This window comes from Prionailurus viverrinus, chromosome X, assembly GCF_022837055.1.
Source record: "Prionailurus viverrinus isolate Anna chromosome X, UM_Priviv_1.0, whole genome shotgun sequence".
In the NCBI taxonomy this organism is placed as follows: domain Eukaryota; kingdom Metazoa; phylum Chordata; class Mammalia; order Carnivora; family Felidae; genus Prionailurus; species Prionailurus viverrinus.
The window spans coordinates 1,345,744-1,361,430 of record NC_062579.1 but is presented as its reverse complement, the minus strand read 5'-3'; the positions used below and the strand labels follow the sequence as shown (position 1 = coordinate 1,361,430).

Genomic DNA, 15,687 nt, shown 5'->3' with positions numbered 1-15,687 from the left:
TTTCAGGTATCACCTGAGAGGCAAGGGAGAGAGGACTCATAAAATCTACGGCGTGGACACCCCTGGGCTGGACGGATGCCTCAGGCGCTGGAGCGCCGCGATCCCCACTTTTCTGTTATCGGTTCAGCCTTTCAGGAAGTGCGCTGGAGGAAATGTCACCCGCGTGTGTCTGGGCAGCAAATTTCATCCCAGGGCCAGCCGCCTATCAGAATCTGGGTCTTGTTTTTCTCACTTCCTCCTATTTTCTGTCTCTCTCTGTCCCTGTGTCTTTCCTCCTCCACAGAGTGTTTCTCCAGCCCCTGATCCAATCTGTTCCTTCCGGTCTCTGCCCGGGGCTGGGGGTGGGGGTGGCGGTGGGGGTCGGGGGCTGGGGCTATGTATATGCGCTTCTCCAAGGTTCGGGACAGGATAGGCGCTTCCTTCCAGAAACCTCGTTCTCTATGTTTCTTGCAGGCTCCGTCTACCAAGAGGTGGGAAGCAGAAGACCTCTCATTCACTGGAGGTCTCAGACCTCCACGTGTCCCTTCATCTAAAAGAGCCCCTGTGTCCATGCCGAGATGTGGAATCAGGGACACGGCGACGGGACAGGCAAACAGAACCCTCCCAGGTCGAGAATCCTAAACTCGTGTTTCTCTCTTACTTATCTTCCAGAAAACGTCGCAAGGAAGCGGCCCGGCCTTCCGGTAGACACTGTGAAGGGTAAACCTGGTGTTGTCTCCGTGGCTAAGGGAAGGCTTGCAATTTTCGACATGAAAAATCAGGAAGAAGCTGTTCTTTGAATAAGCATTTGGTAAACGGGCTGGGTGAGCAGGTGCGGAGTGCGTGGTGGTGATAACCGGTATGGAAATCGCCCGAGCTCAGGAATGAGCCGTCAGCTGGGAGGCCCCCGCATAGGGTAGCCTCCAGGGACAGGACCCAAGGGACAACAGAGAACTGGGAGTTTTCCTTCATCTCTGAAGGTGATACGGGTAGCCTGCCCTCAACACCCACCCGCTGCACGTACAATCCCAGCACAGTCGCCAGCTTTCCGGGCTCCGCGCATCTTAGGGCTGCGAACATCACTGTGATTCAAAGATTAAACACATGGAGAAACACCTGAAGCCCGTCCCTGCACGGAGGACCACCGCTCTGCTCTTGCACGCCTGCTACAAACACAGCTCAAAAACCGCCATCGGAAAACCCGAATTCTATCCCATTTCGGGTACAGGGCACACTTTAAACGACACCCAGTTTGGCACGTACACAATGACATCGACGCATCTGGACTGCGCTTTTAAAGACCTAAATCCAGCTCATGATCCGCCATCTCCGAGGCTTTGGAGAGACTGTCCCGTGACCATCTCAACACCACTCTGCATGAGAGCGTGAAGCTACCAAGTGCTGGACGGCAGGCATGGGGGGGGGGGTGGTGTTTCAGCGGTGCTTTGGGGGGCACTGAGAAGGCCAGAGAAGGAGAGTCCTCCCGGGCAGAGGAAGCTGCCAGCAGGAGTCACATGCCACCCACAGCAGGGGGCGCTGCGGTAGCTGAGACTCAGAGCCACAAGGAGCTGGAGGGAAGGTGGGCAGCTCGTGGGACATGGAGGGCTGCCAGCTGGGGCTTCCTCTGCCTGAGAGTCAGAGCTGCTCACGAATGACTGTCTGGATCACACCCTCATGCCTGCACAACAACGGACCCCAGCGAACAAGAGAAAACAGGAGGAGCAGAGGCTGGAAACAAAGCACAGTCACCGTGCTGAGGCATTCCCTGGCCTTTGCGGAGCTAAGCCCTCTTGCCCTTTGGACTTGCACGGCCCTGATCGCAAGCCAAGCAGAGGTGTGGGAAGACGTGTGTTACTCACTGTTCCGAGGACGCCAGCGCACGGCATTTAAGTAGAAGTTGCAGTAATGGAAGAGAAACTCGTGATCGGAGTGTTGGGTTTTCCCTTGAAGCAGGGGCATCAGGTCACGTCCATCAATGATTCTGTGGGGACAAAGCCAGCCAGGCATCAGGTGGCGAGTGGCCACATCATCCTCGGGCTAAATCGCCCCAACTTTTGAGCTGCCCTTCCAGCAAATGAGAGCATGATAGAGTCACCTGGTCATAACTGAGCAGCCAACACAAAGAACACTCGCTGACCCCTGTCAGGCACCATATGCAACTTAGCGTGGCCAATTCTGCTCTTGTATGAACTCAGTGAATCCTCCAGTTGCACCAGGAGTTGGGACCATTATCATCCCATGGTGACGAGTTGAGGAAACTCAACTTGGCTAGAAGGTGCAAGTCCAAGGTCATGTAGCTAGGACCGGCCACTGGACGGAAACCCAGCTGATTGGGTAGCCATGCTCTCAACCACTCCCCCCGCTACTCGTCCTAAATCCAACTTCTGCCTATTGCCTTGGCACACGGGAAGCTTTATTCCCGAAGTACAGCTCTCGTGAAAAGAAGGGTATCTAACTATTTGTGTTATGAAAAGGTATGGGAGCAGCTTGGCTTGGACAGAAGTCAATGGAAGCACATTTCTAAATCAGAAGGAATTAATCTCTAAGAGAATAATAATGCTGATGATACTAGATACCCTTTGGATGCATTGTTCCCGGATACAAACATCTCTTGTACGACTATCTAACCAGACCAAGGGGAACTTTCCAGACTGCAAACAATTGATGATATACAATTGGTTAGGAGCAAAATAAGATTATTTGGCATTTAAAATAAGGGGGAAAAAAAGCCTAACGTTTTGAGTTAAACATACATTAACAGCCACTAGAACAGCTCAAGTCATTGGTACCATTAGGGCCATGCCATCAAAACAAGGGGCAGAGGGGCGCCTGGGTGGCTCAGTCGGTTAAGTGGCCGACTTCGGCTCAGGTCATGATCTCGCGGTCCGTGAGTTCAAGCCCCGTGTCGGGCTCTGGGCTGATGGCTCAGAGCCTGGAGCCTGCCTGGGATTCTGTGTCTCCCTCTCTCTCTGCCCCTCCCCCATTTGTGCTCTGTCTCTCTCTGCCTTTCAAAGGTGAATAAATGTTAAAAAATTAAAAAACAAAACAAAACAAAAAAACAAAAAACAAGGGGCAGAGAGCTACTTTGCAAGTGCTAGATGGTCTCAGCTTAGGATTATCTTTCTCTGATGAAAAACACTCCATCCCTGTCATCCCTTATCAGGAGGAATTCAGAAGCTGGAAGTCGACCTTGGTTCTATAATTTGGGTTAGCGTTCTTGAGAGGCTCTCTGCATCCCCTGAGCTTTGTGTGTGGCTTATTTTGGTGTCACTAAAAACCCCTAATGTAATTATAGTCTCGTTGCTTAGCACTTCTCTGGCCTCAGCCCTCGTTATTAATCACGCGCTCCGTGCAAGCCCATGGACTGAAAATATTCTATTATTGTGAGTTAAACATAAGAACAAAAGGCAGACTTGGCCCCCAAGACTGCATTCCCGTTCACCATAGGAGGAGAGAGAAGCAAGGTAGAGAGACGCTTCTATCCAGAAGCAGCACGCTCTCTGAAATAGTATTTCTATCCTGAAATGGCAGTGATTGCACGTGGGTCCGTCCAAATCCCTTTGGAGAAAGGCTCAGTCCTTACTAATATGCAATCCTGAACAGCGTGTTAAGAAAGGAAGGGATGAGACGCGGTGTGTAGCTGCCAGCACCTGAACAGGAGAAGCTCCTGGTGGTGGAAAATGACCAGGGGGTGGGGACACAGAAGGACATCATCCTGTCCCCAGACCTCCACCTCAAGTGCAGAGCAGGCCTTTCCCGGAACCCTTGGAATGGAGACCAAAAGTCCATTCCCAGGGCACAACATCCAACTCTATTCCCTTATTCTTTGGATGTGGAGATAGATCTTATCATTATTATTAAATTAAAAATTTTTTCTAATGTTTATTTCTGAGACAGAGAGACAGAGCATGAGTGGGGGAGGGGGAGAGAGAGAGAGAGGGAGACGCAGAATCCGAAGCAGGCTCCAGGCTCCCAGCTGTTAGCACAGAGCCCCATGCGGGGCTCGAACTCACAGACCGCGAGATCATGACCTGAGCTGAAGTCGGATGCTCAACCGACTGAGCCACACAGGCGTCCCTTATTATTTTTTTTTTAACATCCTATACCTAATGTACTCATCTCTAGAAGCAGGCAATAAATCATGCCACTGTGAAAAGCCACCGTTTGTTTAAGAGTGCTACAGAAATATGGTCTGTCAAAGAGAGGCTCATTTCTGCCGTGAAAAATTGGAAGTGACCCCACTGCGCTCAACTTTTAAATGGTGTCGAAGCTATCAAAACACTTGGAATTGTTTTAAACAGCATGTGTGAGTCACCGATAGCCGTGGCCATAACCCAGAGGCAGCACGTTTCCCCTGATGCGGCCCGGGCGGAAATGCTTCCATAACGTCGCGATCTGTGGGACCAGGGACGAGGCACTCTCAGAGCGACACGAAGCATTGCTGTTTTCTATTGAGAAGACTCTTAATTGGGACTTTTCTGCCGGTGAATTCAAGTTTTCATAGCGAGTGTGCACAGGTAGTCCCTGCTATGAAATTGGATGAGTTCTTTTGTAGCCTCCGCTTGATTCTCTGAAAGATGTGTTCATTTGAAATTGTTTTTAATTTGGAAAGTGAGGTAGAGACACTCTCTATGGGCTCCTGACCCGCAATGACCGTCATGATTTTAAGCACTCATTTCCAGGCAGCTGATTTCAGAATGTCACATCAAATTAAATACCAAGGGACAACTGTCACATCACTGCAAAGAGCACGTTTCGGGAACTTTCCTTGGGTTGCGGTGACTTCCTTCCCTGCCTGGGATGTGCTGGCCTTTCTCTTAGTTGTGAACCAGCACATAGTTTTCCTGGATGTCCTCGACTCTGCTCGACTCTGCCTGGATGTCCTGAACTCTGCCTGGCCAGCTCTCAGAAGGATTTAGGGATCACAGGAAAGGGGAAAGCTTTGCAGAAGGGGGAGTACAGACCAGACAAGGTTTTGGGGACTGACAAAGAGGCTAATTTGGGGTGCCATGCTGGTGAGATACCTGTGTGACATTCACAACAAAGTGATTTCCTCACTAGAAAGTAACAGTAAAGGGAGACATTTTTTGGAGAAAGTGTGTGAACCTTTAATAAACTACAGGAAATTCCAAGTAAACCAGGAAGTTATTTTCATGATATAAAAAATTCCTCCATTCATAAACATTGAACACACTGCCTAATTTAAATATAAAGCAAGACCAATCATGAGTATTTGTACGTACAGGAAGAGTTTCACCCCTTTTTCTGCAAAACGCAGGGGAACTAGTTTTATGTGTAGGACTCTATTGAAATAGTCATCCGCAGTTGCCTGGCCATCGGGCAGCAACATTTAATGGGAGAATGAAGTCACTTCCCTGGTCTTCATGAGACAAAAATGACACTGCTCATTCAAATACTGATTTCTTTTCCTAATGTGAACAGACTGAAATTTTATTTTATATTATTTAGGAGATCTAAATTTTATTTAGAAGATCTAAATTTATTTTATTTACAGATAGGAGATCTAAATATTTCACCCACAAAACTTAATTCTCAAAGATGTCAACACCCCCTTTTCTTTCCTCCCAGCTGAATGGGCTATGGCCTGAGTTTAGATGATTACCAAAGGCTTCACCAATTATGGCATGTTGCAATTCTTTATCAGCAATATCTGTGAACAAGGAGCTTGGTCACAGGCTTACTATGGTGATAGTCTATCTGCTTGCAAAGATGTCCTGATGGGAAGGCTTTCATTTTCATGAATTAATGCATTTTATTATTATACTCTTCTTATGTAAGTCCCTGTTGCCTATGCTTTATATCACACACACACACACACACACACACACACACACACACACACACACAAAGGTTGCCCTTCATTTATTTCCAGAATCAGCTCATTTGGAGACACGGGTGGGGGGGGGGATGATTTTTCAGAATACGCCTGGGGTAATGGCCACCAAAAGTTCTTTTGATAAACCTGTGTGGCGGAATACAAATGAATCACTGAAGTATGTGTGAAGGCAAATTCACTGTGAACAGGAATCTCATACAGACACACTACAGGGTCAAATTAGAGAGTGATTCTCACCGTAGCGCTGACACTTTGCAACGCGAAAACCTCTTATGTGTATCCCTGACCACTGCTCTTTTGACCTAAGTAGAAATCCTGTGCTGAAGGGTTCTCATCTCCTATTGAGCTCTGATTGGGCAGGAAAGCCAGCTACCAGCCGCAAAATGCTTCTTGAGAACGACAAGGTTGTACCTGAAGGCTAGGGGTCTTTTGAACAGAAATCCTCCTGTTGCAACAAAACACCAGAAAGATGTTAGGGCACCTCGTTAAGCTCCCGTCAGACAGCTCGGGTTCAACCCTTAAAGTGAGTTTATTCTCCTGAGGAATGTAAATTTAATACTGCTCAAGCAAGAAATCAGGGAGGCTGATTTCCACCAATCTTTCTGGGAGAGAGTTAAGGCTGTTTTCTCAAGAGTAGGTATTTGTGTATCATTTATAGATGGATATCCATATGGGAATGTGGTCCACATGCTTTCATTGAACTGTTTTGCTGAGGTTAATCTATTGTAACAATATTTTCCATAAAAGAGTAATAATTGAGCCTCCAGACAGGCTTCGTCAACGTCAGCACTACCAACATAATTGGTTGAATTATTCCTCCTTGTAGGAAGATGTCTTGTATCTCGCAGGATGCTTAGCAGCATCCCTGGCCTCTGGATGCCATTAGATGCCAGTAATTCTGGGTCAAGACAATCAAAAATATCTCCAGGCAATGATAAATGGCCCCTGGTGGGGAAAGAGTCACCCCCGCGGGGAGAGAATCATATCGTTAGATGTTCCAAGTCCCCAGGGCAGAGATGTATAAGGATGTTTTCTGGACCTGGTTTGCACTGTGATTTAAATAAGATATTGTGTGATAACTGTATTTCCAGGAAGGATTTCAGTTTTCTTATCTGAGTAGTCTCTAGGATTACGGTGGCATTTTATCAGGCCTTAAACCTGAACCCAGAGACAGTATCGTCGCATTGACTTGGGCCAAAAAGTATCCGTGAGATCCATGAAAAGCATCTTCAATCTTGTGGAGGAGTTCTTATAGGTGAGATGGCTCACACATCAAATATTGTGGGCCTGCTGAAGAGGGAGGCTGCCTCCTCCTTCAATGCGCACGAACAAGGAAAACAGACTGACCTCCGTGAGCCTCAGATTGGCGTGGGAGGGAAGGGCCAGCAGCAAGATTTCCCTTAACGCATTTTCCTCAGCCTCTGATCTTTTCCTTCCCTTGTGTTTCCACAACTACATGCGAACCCATTTAAAGACACAGGGAAAGCAAAAGCAGTGCTGATTTTAATATTATGAGCCATGAGAGAAAAATGTAATTAATGAAATCACCTGAACACTCTGCGTGAGCTAGTTAAGGAAAGATTAAGTTTTACGTCAAGGGTCAGAACAAAGGGCCAGTGAGTAGATGAGATAGAAAGTGAGAGTTTTGGCTTTACATAAGGAAAGACTTTTTATGACTTTCTGCTGCCATGTTTTCTGTCATTGAGGCAGAAAAAGTATTTGAACAAAGTAGATGTTGAAAGTCCCCTTTAGCCCTCAAATCTTATGATTCTATGGTCCCAGGTGCGCATTAAATGAGCACGGCCAACATTGACGTGCTCTTGTGACTTTAGTCCTCCCATTGAGCCTGCAAGGTTGGTGCTGTTATTGAACCCATGTTCCAGGTGAGGAATCAAGGCCCACTAAGGTAAACACTTACCCAGCAGTGAGGCCAAGATTTGAACCCAACTTGCTGTCATGCACAGCACCACGTGCTCTCAAGAGTGTGGCCCAGACACCCCTGGGGGATCCTTTCAAGAAGTCTACGAGGTCAAAACTATTTTTGCGTGAACACCCAATGTTCTGTGCCCTTTGTGCTACATACAGCCCTTCCAGGAGCGCACAGCGGACTTTGCCAGTGGAGTCATGGCAGGAGATGTCATCATCCCTGCTGTCCGCGGACTGAATGTGGCTTGGGCGCTCTTGTGCGCTGAATGTTTCTTCAGGTTTAATTGCTCATTGGATAAAGGCTGATAGGCATAACGCACATACACAAAATGTCTTTGGGTTCCTCAGTCACTCAAGAGCAGACATGGGGGTTGAGAACACAAAGTTTGAGAAGGGCTGAGCTCTCTGAAGCTGCCTGTGGTGTGTGAGCATGCACACACGCGTGTTTGGGGGAGAAGATACGCCTCAAGAAAAAAGTTGAGAAGAGTAAGGAAAGAGTGAACAGTGACACAATCTTAAAAGCAATGGGAGATCAGCAAACCTATCCCGGGACTCAGCTCGGGCCAAGCTGTGCTTCCCTCTCTGGTTTCCCGTTTCCTCTTGGTTCCGCTGGCCGCGGGATTTAAACAAAATTTGCAGCCCGCCTGCATGACGAGAGCCTGGTCTGCCACCAAACTAATGAAAACAATTAATCAGCGTGCTTCCCTTAAAACTCTTCAGATTGGTAATAACGCTTAAGAAGAAACCATTGGCAATGTCACAGGAAGTTGTATTTAAATTTAAGAGAAAGACGTTTCATTTAGAACGTGCTAACTGAAGGCATGCTGGGAGGGAGGGCCGTTAACGGCGGAACCAGCTGCCTTTCTTGCTGCTGCAGCAGAGAGCAGCTGAGTGGGACCAAAAGGAAGGTAGGGGAGCAAAAACACGGGGGGCAGGGGGGGTAAAAGAGGCATCTGCCCAGCTACCCCCAGAGCCCGTGGACGGCATGGCGGGAGAGACCGGGTCAGTGGCATGCTCAAAGCCTTTGGTTCATGAAAGCCAAGGACCGTGCCACTGCACCACACCCCGGAGTTTATTACCCACTGGGATAATGGGGTTGACGGCGTTTTTACACCGGCGGCCCCTCCAGTGAGCCCCATAACAGGACGTGGGTAACAAATGCAGTGGCGACAGACAGCACGCCGTCATGCAGGCAAACCGAACGTGCTCGCCTGGTGGATGCGAGGGAGACGACAGCGCGTGCGTCTGAGTCACAGTACCTGTCCTCAGGCAACGGAGCCCCCGCCAGTGTGGCCACCGTCGGAAACACGTCCATGTTGCTTGTTGGCTCGTCAATCTCTAGTCCAGCCTGTATCACTCCCGGCCACCGAAGAATGCCAGGAACCCGGATACCCCCTTCCCAGTTGTTTGCTTTTCCCCCTGAAATGTCAAAATAAAATGAGAGAGAGAGAGAGAGAGAGAGAGAGAGAGAGAGAGAGAACAGGAAGATGTCTTTTCAAAGCTTGGTTTAAGGCTCATTTCAACGCACTCTTCAACGTCCAACATGGGGCAGGTGATTTGGATGAACAAAGTGCTCTACTTGCATGGATTCAGTGAGAATTTTGTGAGCAACAGAGCAGACAATGGGGTGAAAAAAACCACATACGACATGGTCACTATTATGCATGGCACGCGGCTGGCACTGCCCAGTGGTCATGAACTAGGGCGACTCTACTCTCACAGCGAGAGAGGACTCAGGTCAATGACCATGGACTCACAAAGCTGACATTCCATTTCTACCTCTTACCAGGTTAGCAGGAAAAGTAACGGTCCCCGAAAATGTCCATGCTCAAATCCTCAAAATCTCTCAGACCAGGATTATTCTGGAGGGCTGGGAGCAGGACTTGTGGGCCGGGTCTCCCAGTTAAGGTGAGTCCACTGGTCTGTGTTTCTGCCACTGAACATTTCTAAGATTTCCAACTTCCCAGGAAGTAATCTCTAGGCTCCTTGTGTGTTTAGTTGATGGCATTCTTGTGCCCTTAGAAACAATCTCCATCTTTTGTGAGAGACAGGCTGGAAGGTGGTACAAGGGTGGCCTTGACAATGGACGAGGGGGCCCACGCCAACGAATGCAGCTGCCTGCACATGCTGGAAAAAGCATGGAACCACATTCTCCCCGGTAGCCTTCACAAAGGAACACAGCTGCCAACACAGAGCATTGCACAGGTGGACCCACCTGGGGCATCTGAACTCCACACCTGTAAGATAATCTGTGTTGTTCCGAGCCACTGCATTTGCGGTGTTTGTTAGTGCAGCCGCAGGAAAGGAAAACGCCAGCTGTGCGGCTCAGACATTTGTGCCTCAGTTCCCCCAGCACAACATTAGGTTGACAATTGCATGGAATCACCCCAAGTGTCACATCCAGTGTCTGGAACAGAAGAAGAGTGCCCAAATCGCCATTTTCACCACTGCTATTATTTTTGCTTGCAGGATAGCCCTTACTGTTTCGGTGAAGAAACCAGCTTTGCCCATGGGAAGTGACTTGACCATAAGCAAGTAGGGCATGAATGGGGTGTGGGGAGCTCCGTCCAGTGGCTCTGCAGACAAGATGCCCTCCGAGGCTTGCAACTAACGCACCTGGAGGGACACAGGCATGCCAGCACGAGAGCCCAGAGAGGTGAGGGCCGGACCCCAAGCCATGCAGCTAGCACAGGGACGGGTGCAAAACCGGACGCATGGCTTTCCCCTGAAGTAATTCAGCATGGCTTTAAAATGAGCTGAGCACCGCTCAGGAATAACACCACAGGAATAACCACGCTGGAAGCTGGCCTGGAGACAAGGGAGCGAATGGACGTTCAGCTACTTCCAAGTACCTTTTTCAAGCTTTGTAAGATTAAGTAAAGAGTTAAATTAAATGAACAAGTTGAGACATAAACTGATGTGCAGCGGGAATAGAATGCATGAGTACGATGCATGGTTGACAAAGGACGTGAGTGCCACTTAAACTTTAAAAATTGGGGCGCCCGGGTGGCTCAGACGGTTGAGCGTCTGACTTTGGCTCAGGTCATGAGCTCACGGTTCGTGGGTTTAAGCCCCGTGTCGGGCTCTGTGCAGACAGCTCGGAGCCTGGAACCTGCTTCGGATTCTGTGTCTCCCTCTGTGTCCACCCTTCTCCTGCTCCTGCTCTCACTCTGCCTCTTTCTCAAAAGTAATAAACATTAAAAAAAATGTTTAAGTTTAAAAATGGAATACAGGAGACAGAGGTTTAAGGGATCTTGAAGCAAAGCTTCACTTCTTAATGCTGGTTTTTAGTGACTGTGCTGGTTTTTGAATTCCGTCCATTGCAGAATGAATTGTAGCTGACGACTCTGGACTCAACTCCTCTACAAGCAAGATCTTTAAACTCTGGGCACTAAATGTTTTATACGCATAGACATCAGGGTAGACTCACATAAAAATTCACATTATCCTTTGCAGTTTCCATGGTGGCCCCCAGGAGAAGTTAAAAGTATTGCGCTATATCTTCTCAACATGATCTTAAGGTAATTATCTGACAAATACTACTATTCTTGCATCACAGACACCACATCAAAGAATAGGGAAGTTCAAATAATTTGCCATAATTTATTCAAGCTGTCAGTAGCTCAGGGAGCTTCAGGAGGACCCTCAAGGTGTGAGTTAGTCTGACTCTCCTTCTATGAGACTGAGCACATAGAAGTGTCACTTGCTTATGCGAATAGCAGACCGGGCTCACAGCACTTTACCTGCTCATCTTCTATTGGATCAAACTCGGAATGTGCACCTGTTTACGCTTCTACCAGATCAAGATAGTAGGATTTTCACCTGCTTATCTGAACTCACAGACTTTAAACGTGTTTCTCCATATACTGGATCAAGTTCATAGACTTATCTGTTTATCCTTGTACTAGATGAAGCCCACAGAATTTAAACTTGCTTATCCATCAACTAGATCAAGCCCAAAGACTTCCATCTGTTTATTCTTCACGATCAATCTCACAGCTTATCACATGCGAAATCCTTCTACCAGATGAACCTCAGACAATTTTCATTTGTTTATCCTTCCATTAGATGAACCTCATAATATTTTCCCTTGCTTATCCTACCAGATCAAACTCATAGATTTTTCATCTCTTTGTCCTTCTATGAGATTTAGCTCATAGGATATGCACATTTCTCTTACCAGGTGAGTCTCATAAAAGTTTCACCTTTTGTTGTACTATATCAAGCTCATGGAATTTTTTAAATCAATTCTACTGAATGAAAATCATAGACTTAATTCTTATTCTTCTTCAAGTTCAAACCCAAAGGACATGCACCTGCTACCCTTCTAGATGAACTTCATAGGATTTTCATCTGTTTGTCCTTCTGCAAGATTAAGCTTATAGAATATGCACATGACTATCTTTCTAGATGAACATCAAATAATTTTTACATGTTTCTCCTTCTGCGGGATCCAGCTGATAGGATACGCACAGGACTATCCTCCTAGATCAAGCTCACAAAATTTTCATGGTTATCCTTCTAGATAAAACTCATGGGATTTTCATGTTTATCCTTCGACCAGATCAAGCCCGTAGAACTTCACTGTAAATTTAAGAACAACAAAATAAGTTTGCTACCTAACATAAAGATCTTGTTTAGTTAACGGCTAGTGTATATATTTCTTGCCCCACTGGTTAACATAAAATAAAACAAATAAATCAGAAGGTAGGCCAAAATACCACAAAAACAAAAAAGAATCCTTTAAAATTTTTTATCTTCTAGATGCAACATGGCATTGCAGATTGGATTCTGAATCAGAAGAGTGCTTTAGTGCAAAATGTATGGTTAAGAGTGATGTACCAAAGTTAATTTCTCGGCAAATAACAATGGTTATGCAGAAAGTTAACACTGGACGAAGCTGGGTGCAGGGAAAACAGTAGCTATCCTCACTATCTTTGTAATTCTGTCAATCTATACTAACTCCAAAGTAAAAACTGTACTAAAGACACACATAGAGATGCTATAAATATACGTGTGTTTCCCCGGTTAACTGAGTACTTGGCATTCTCTAGAACAAAGCAGGGAGAACAATACGAATTACTTCACAGGGTTTTATACATACTCTTTCTAATGGCTACATGTTACTGAATACGTACCATGCCATATGGACTATGACCTGCATTTTGTCACTAACTCCTTACAACCACCTCACGAGGGCGCGACTATCACTCCCCATGTATAGACGCAAACTCTGATGGTCTATAATATGCATTTCATCTCACTGAATCCTTCCACCTACCCCACAGTGGTGCTACCATCACTCTCCATTGTGTAGATGCAACACCTGAGGGGCTGAGGGCAGGTAGATCCCGAAGTTACAGAGCCTGCTTGGGATTGTCTCTCTCCCTCTCTCCCTCTGCTCATCCCCTGCTCACTCTCTTTCTCTCTCTCTCTGTCTCAAATAAATAAATAAACATTAAAAATAAAAAGAAACTCGGAAAGACAAATCTGAACTACAGGATTAAGAACTACAACCCCGGGCACATTGTTTTGCCCTTCCAGAAGTGAGTGAACAGGTGCATCTTCTTTAAGGAAAAAGGCAGTGCTCAAGGACAGCTGACTGGAGCTCACCAGGTGAAGGTACAGGGACACCTGGCTGCAAATCCACATGAGAGCAGGACTGGGAAGTGCCCAAGTTCCCACGTCTTGGCTAGATTTCCATGTCTTGGAATGAGCACGGGGCACAGATGTCTCTTGAAAATTCTGACTTCATTTCCTTTGGATGTGTACCCAGCAGTGGGATTTCTGGGTCATACGGGAGCTCTGTTTTTAATTTCTTGAGGGAACTCCATACTGGTTTCCACCGTGATTGCACCAATATGCATTCCCACCAACACTGCATGAGGGTCCCCTTTTCTCCACAACCTGTCCAACACTAATCTTTGGTCCCAACAGCTGAGATATGGAAATAACCTAAATGCCCATCAATGGATAAATGAGAAAATGTGAAATTACACACACACACACACACACACACACACACACACACAAGGGAACACCAGGCACAGAAAAGGAGGAGGTGTTGCCATGAATCCACATGGGTGAAGCTGGAGAACATCATGCCCAGTGAAATAAGCCAGACACAGAAAGATAAATGAGTCAAACTCATGGAAACAGAGACCAGAATGACAGTTGGCATTGGCATGGGACTGGGGAAATGGGGAGATACTGGTCAAAGGGTACAAAGTTGAATACGTTCCGGGATCTAATGGGCAGCATGGGGGCTATAGCTAACCAGACCGTAACACATCACTGCGTACATGAAAACAGAGAGATCTTACGTGTTCTTACCACACACACAAAAAAGAAAAAAATGGTGACCGTATGAAATGATGGGTATGTTAAATAACTTGGCTGTGGATATCGTTTCACAGTGTATACGTACACCCCAACGTCAAGTTGTGCATCTTAAATATATATAGTTTTTATTAGCTGTACCTGAAAAAAAGCTGAAAAAAATATCAGCAAAGGAGATACTTGTATTTATTTTGTAAATATGACTCCGTTTCACCATAAGAAAACCAAATAGTCTTTCCATTTATATAAACGTTACCATTTCCATAAATGCCTATCCACTTATACAGGCACCCCCCCCCCCACACACACACAATGTAGACAGTGCCATAGAAATCCACAGAGGCTCATCCAAGGTATGTGTACATGATGATTCAAGTATCAGGAATCTACTCTGGGAACTCTGCTCTGAGATCCCGAACCTCCGGGTGATGGAAGAAAAGGGTATGAGAGCATGCTTGGTGTGCAGCTCCTCTGAAATCACCACAAAACTCCTGGAGGAAACCTAGAGAAGTCACACCCTGCCAGAGATCTAAGATTCCCCTGAAGAGCTCCAAGCCAGAAACAGTCCCCTGGAGGCAACGATTCTGCGTGCAGCGAAGGGGCTTAGCTCTGCTCAGGTGCGGTGCTCCGAGCACCATCAAGAAAGGTGAAAGAAAGAAAGAAAGAAAGAAAGAAAGAAAGAAAGAAAGAAAGAGGGAGGGAGGGAGGGAGGGAGGGAGGGAGGGAGGGAAAGAAAGAAAGGAAGGAAGGAAGGAAGGAAGGAAGGAAGGAAGGAAGGAAGGAAGGAAGGAAGAAAGGTAGGTACAGGACTATGGGAGGCAGTGTGTCTGCAGCTCCCGGGGCCCAGCCATTCGCTGACCACCTGGATGTAAGGGCTAGCAGGACCACGTGCATGGTGGCATCCCAGGCTACTTTTCTGATAACAAACTATCATACTCGGGACGAACCATGATGCTCTGTCAGGAAAATATGAACCCACTACGTGTAACATCCAAAGACCCTCATCTTACAGTTCTGAATTTATATTCAGAAGGAAATAGATCAATAAGCAGAACCCCGTGCAATTTTCTAAAGCTGTAAAAGGAGTGTTTTTTCTTTTTTCTTTACAAGAATGTAAAAAAAAAAGCACATTAAAAAAATCTGTAACACTCCGTGCACACTCTGCTTAGGGAGAAACCTGTTTGGTTAAGTATGACCACACATTTCCAGGCATGTGTTCGTGAGCAAATAGCCTTGGTCGTCAGATGGTGTAGCTCTCACTCTTATCCCCCTTGCCACGGTCCATGGAAGAGGCTATGTGCAAAATGCGTCCATCAGGCTGAAACAGGACAGCTGACTCTCCCAGTCACTGCCACGATTATCCCTGGTGAAGTTCACGGCATCTACAGTGGTGAGCTCCATTCATTCCGAAAGTGTTTATTAAGAAATCACTTAGGATGACCAGGAGTAATGACGGAGTGCACCATGTTCCAGGAACTATTCAAGCTCACTGCAGAGATGAACACGTTCTTTCGCACCATTGCTTGCAGGGTAGGTACCCCATTTCACAGCTGGGAAATCTTTGGTTAAGTGATGGCACCAGGTAG

General features: G+C 46.7%; 1 protein-coding gene across 4 annotated transcripts in view; it reads right to left on the bottom strand.

Moving 5' to 3' along the window:
• Positions 1–15,687, bottom strand: part of STS (steroid sulfatase) — a 160,224-nt gene that overhangs the window by 13,835 nt on the left and 130,702 nt on the right. For all 4 annotated transcript variants that reach the window (XM_047843541.1, XM_047843542.1, XM_047843544.1 and 1 more), the window contains exons 9-10: positions 9,022–9,181; positions 1,839–1,960 (exon numbers count right to left, since the gene is read on the bottom strand). In XM_047843541.1, coding sequence (XP_047699497.1) covers positions 1,839–1,960; positions 9,022–9,181 — 282 coding nt within the window. The remainder of the gene's footprint in view (positions 1–1,838; positions 1,961–9,021; positions 9,182–15,687) is intronic.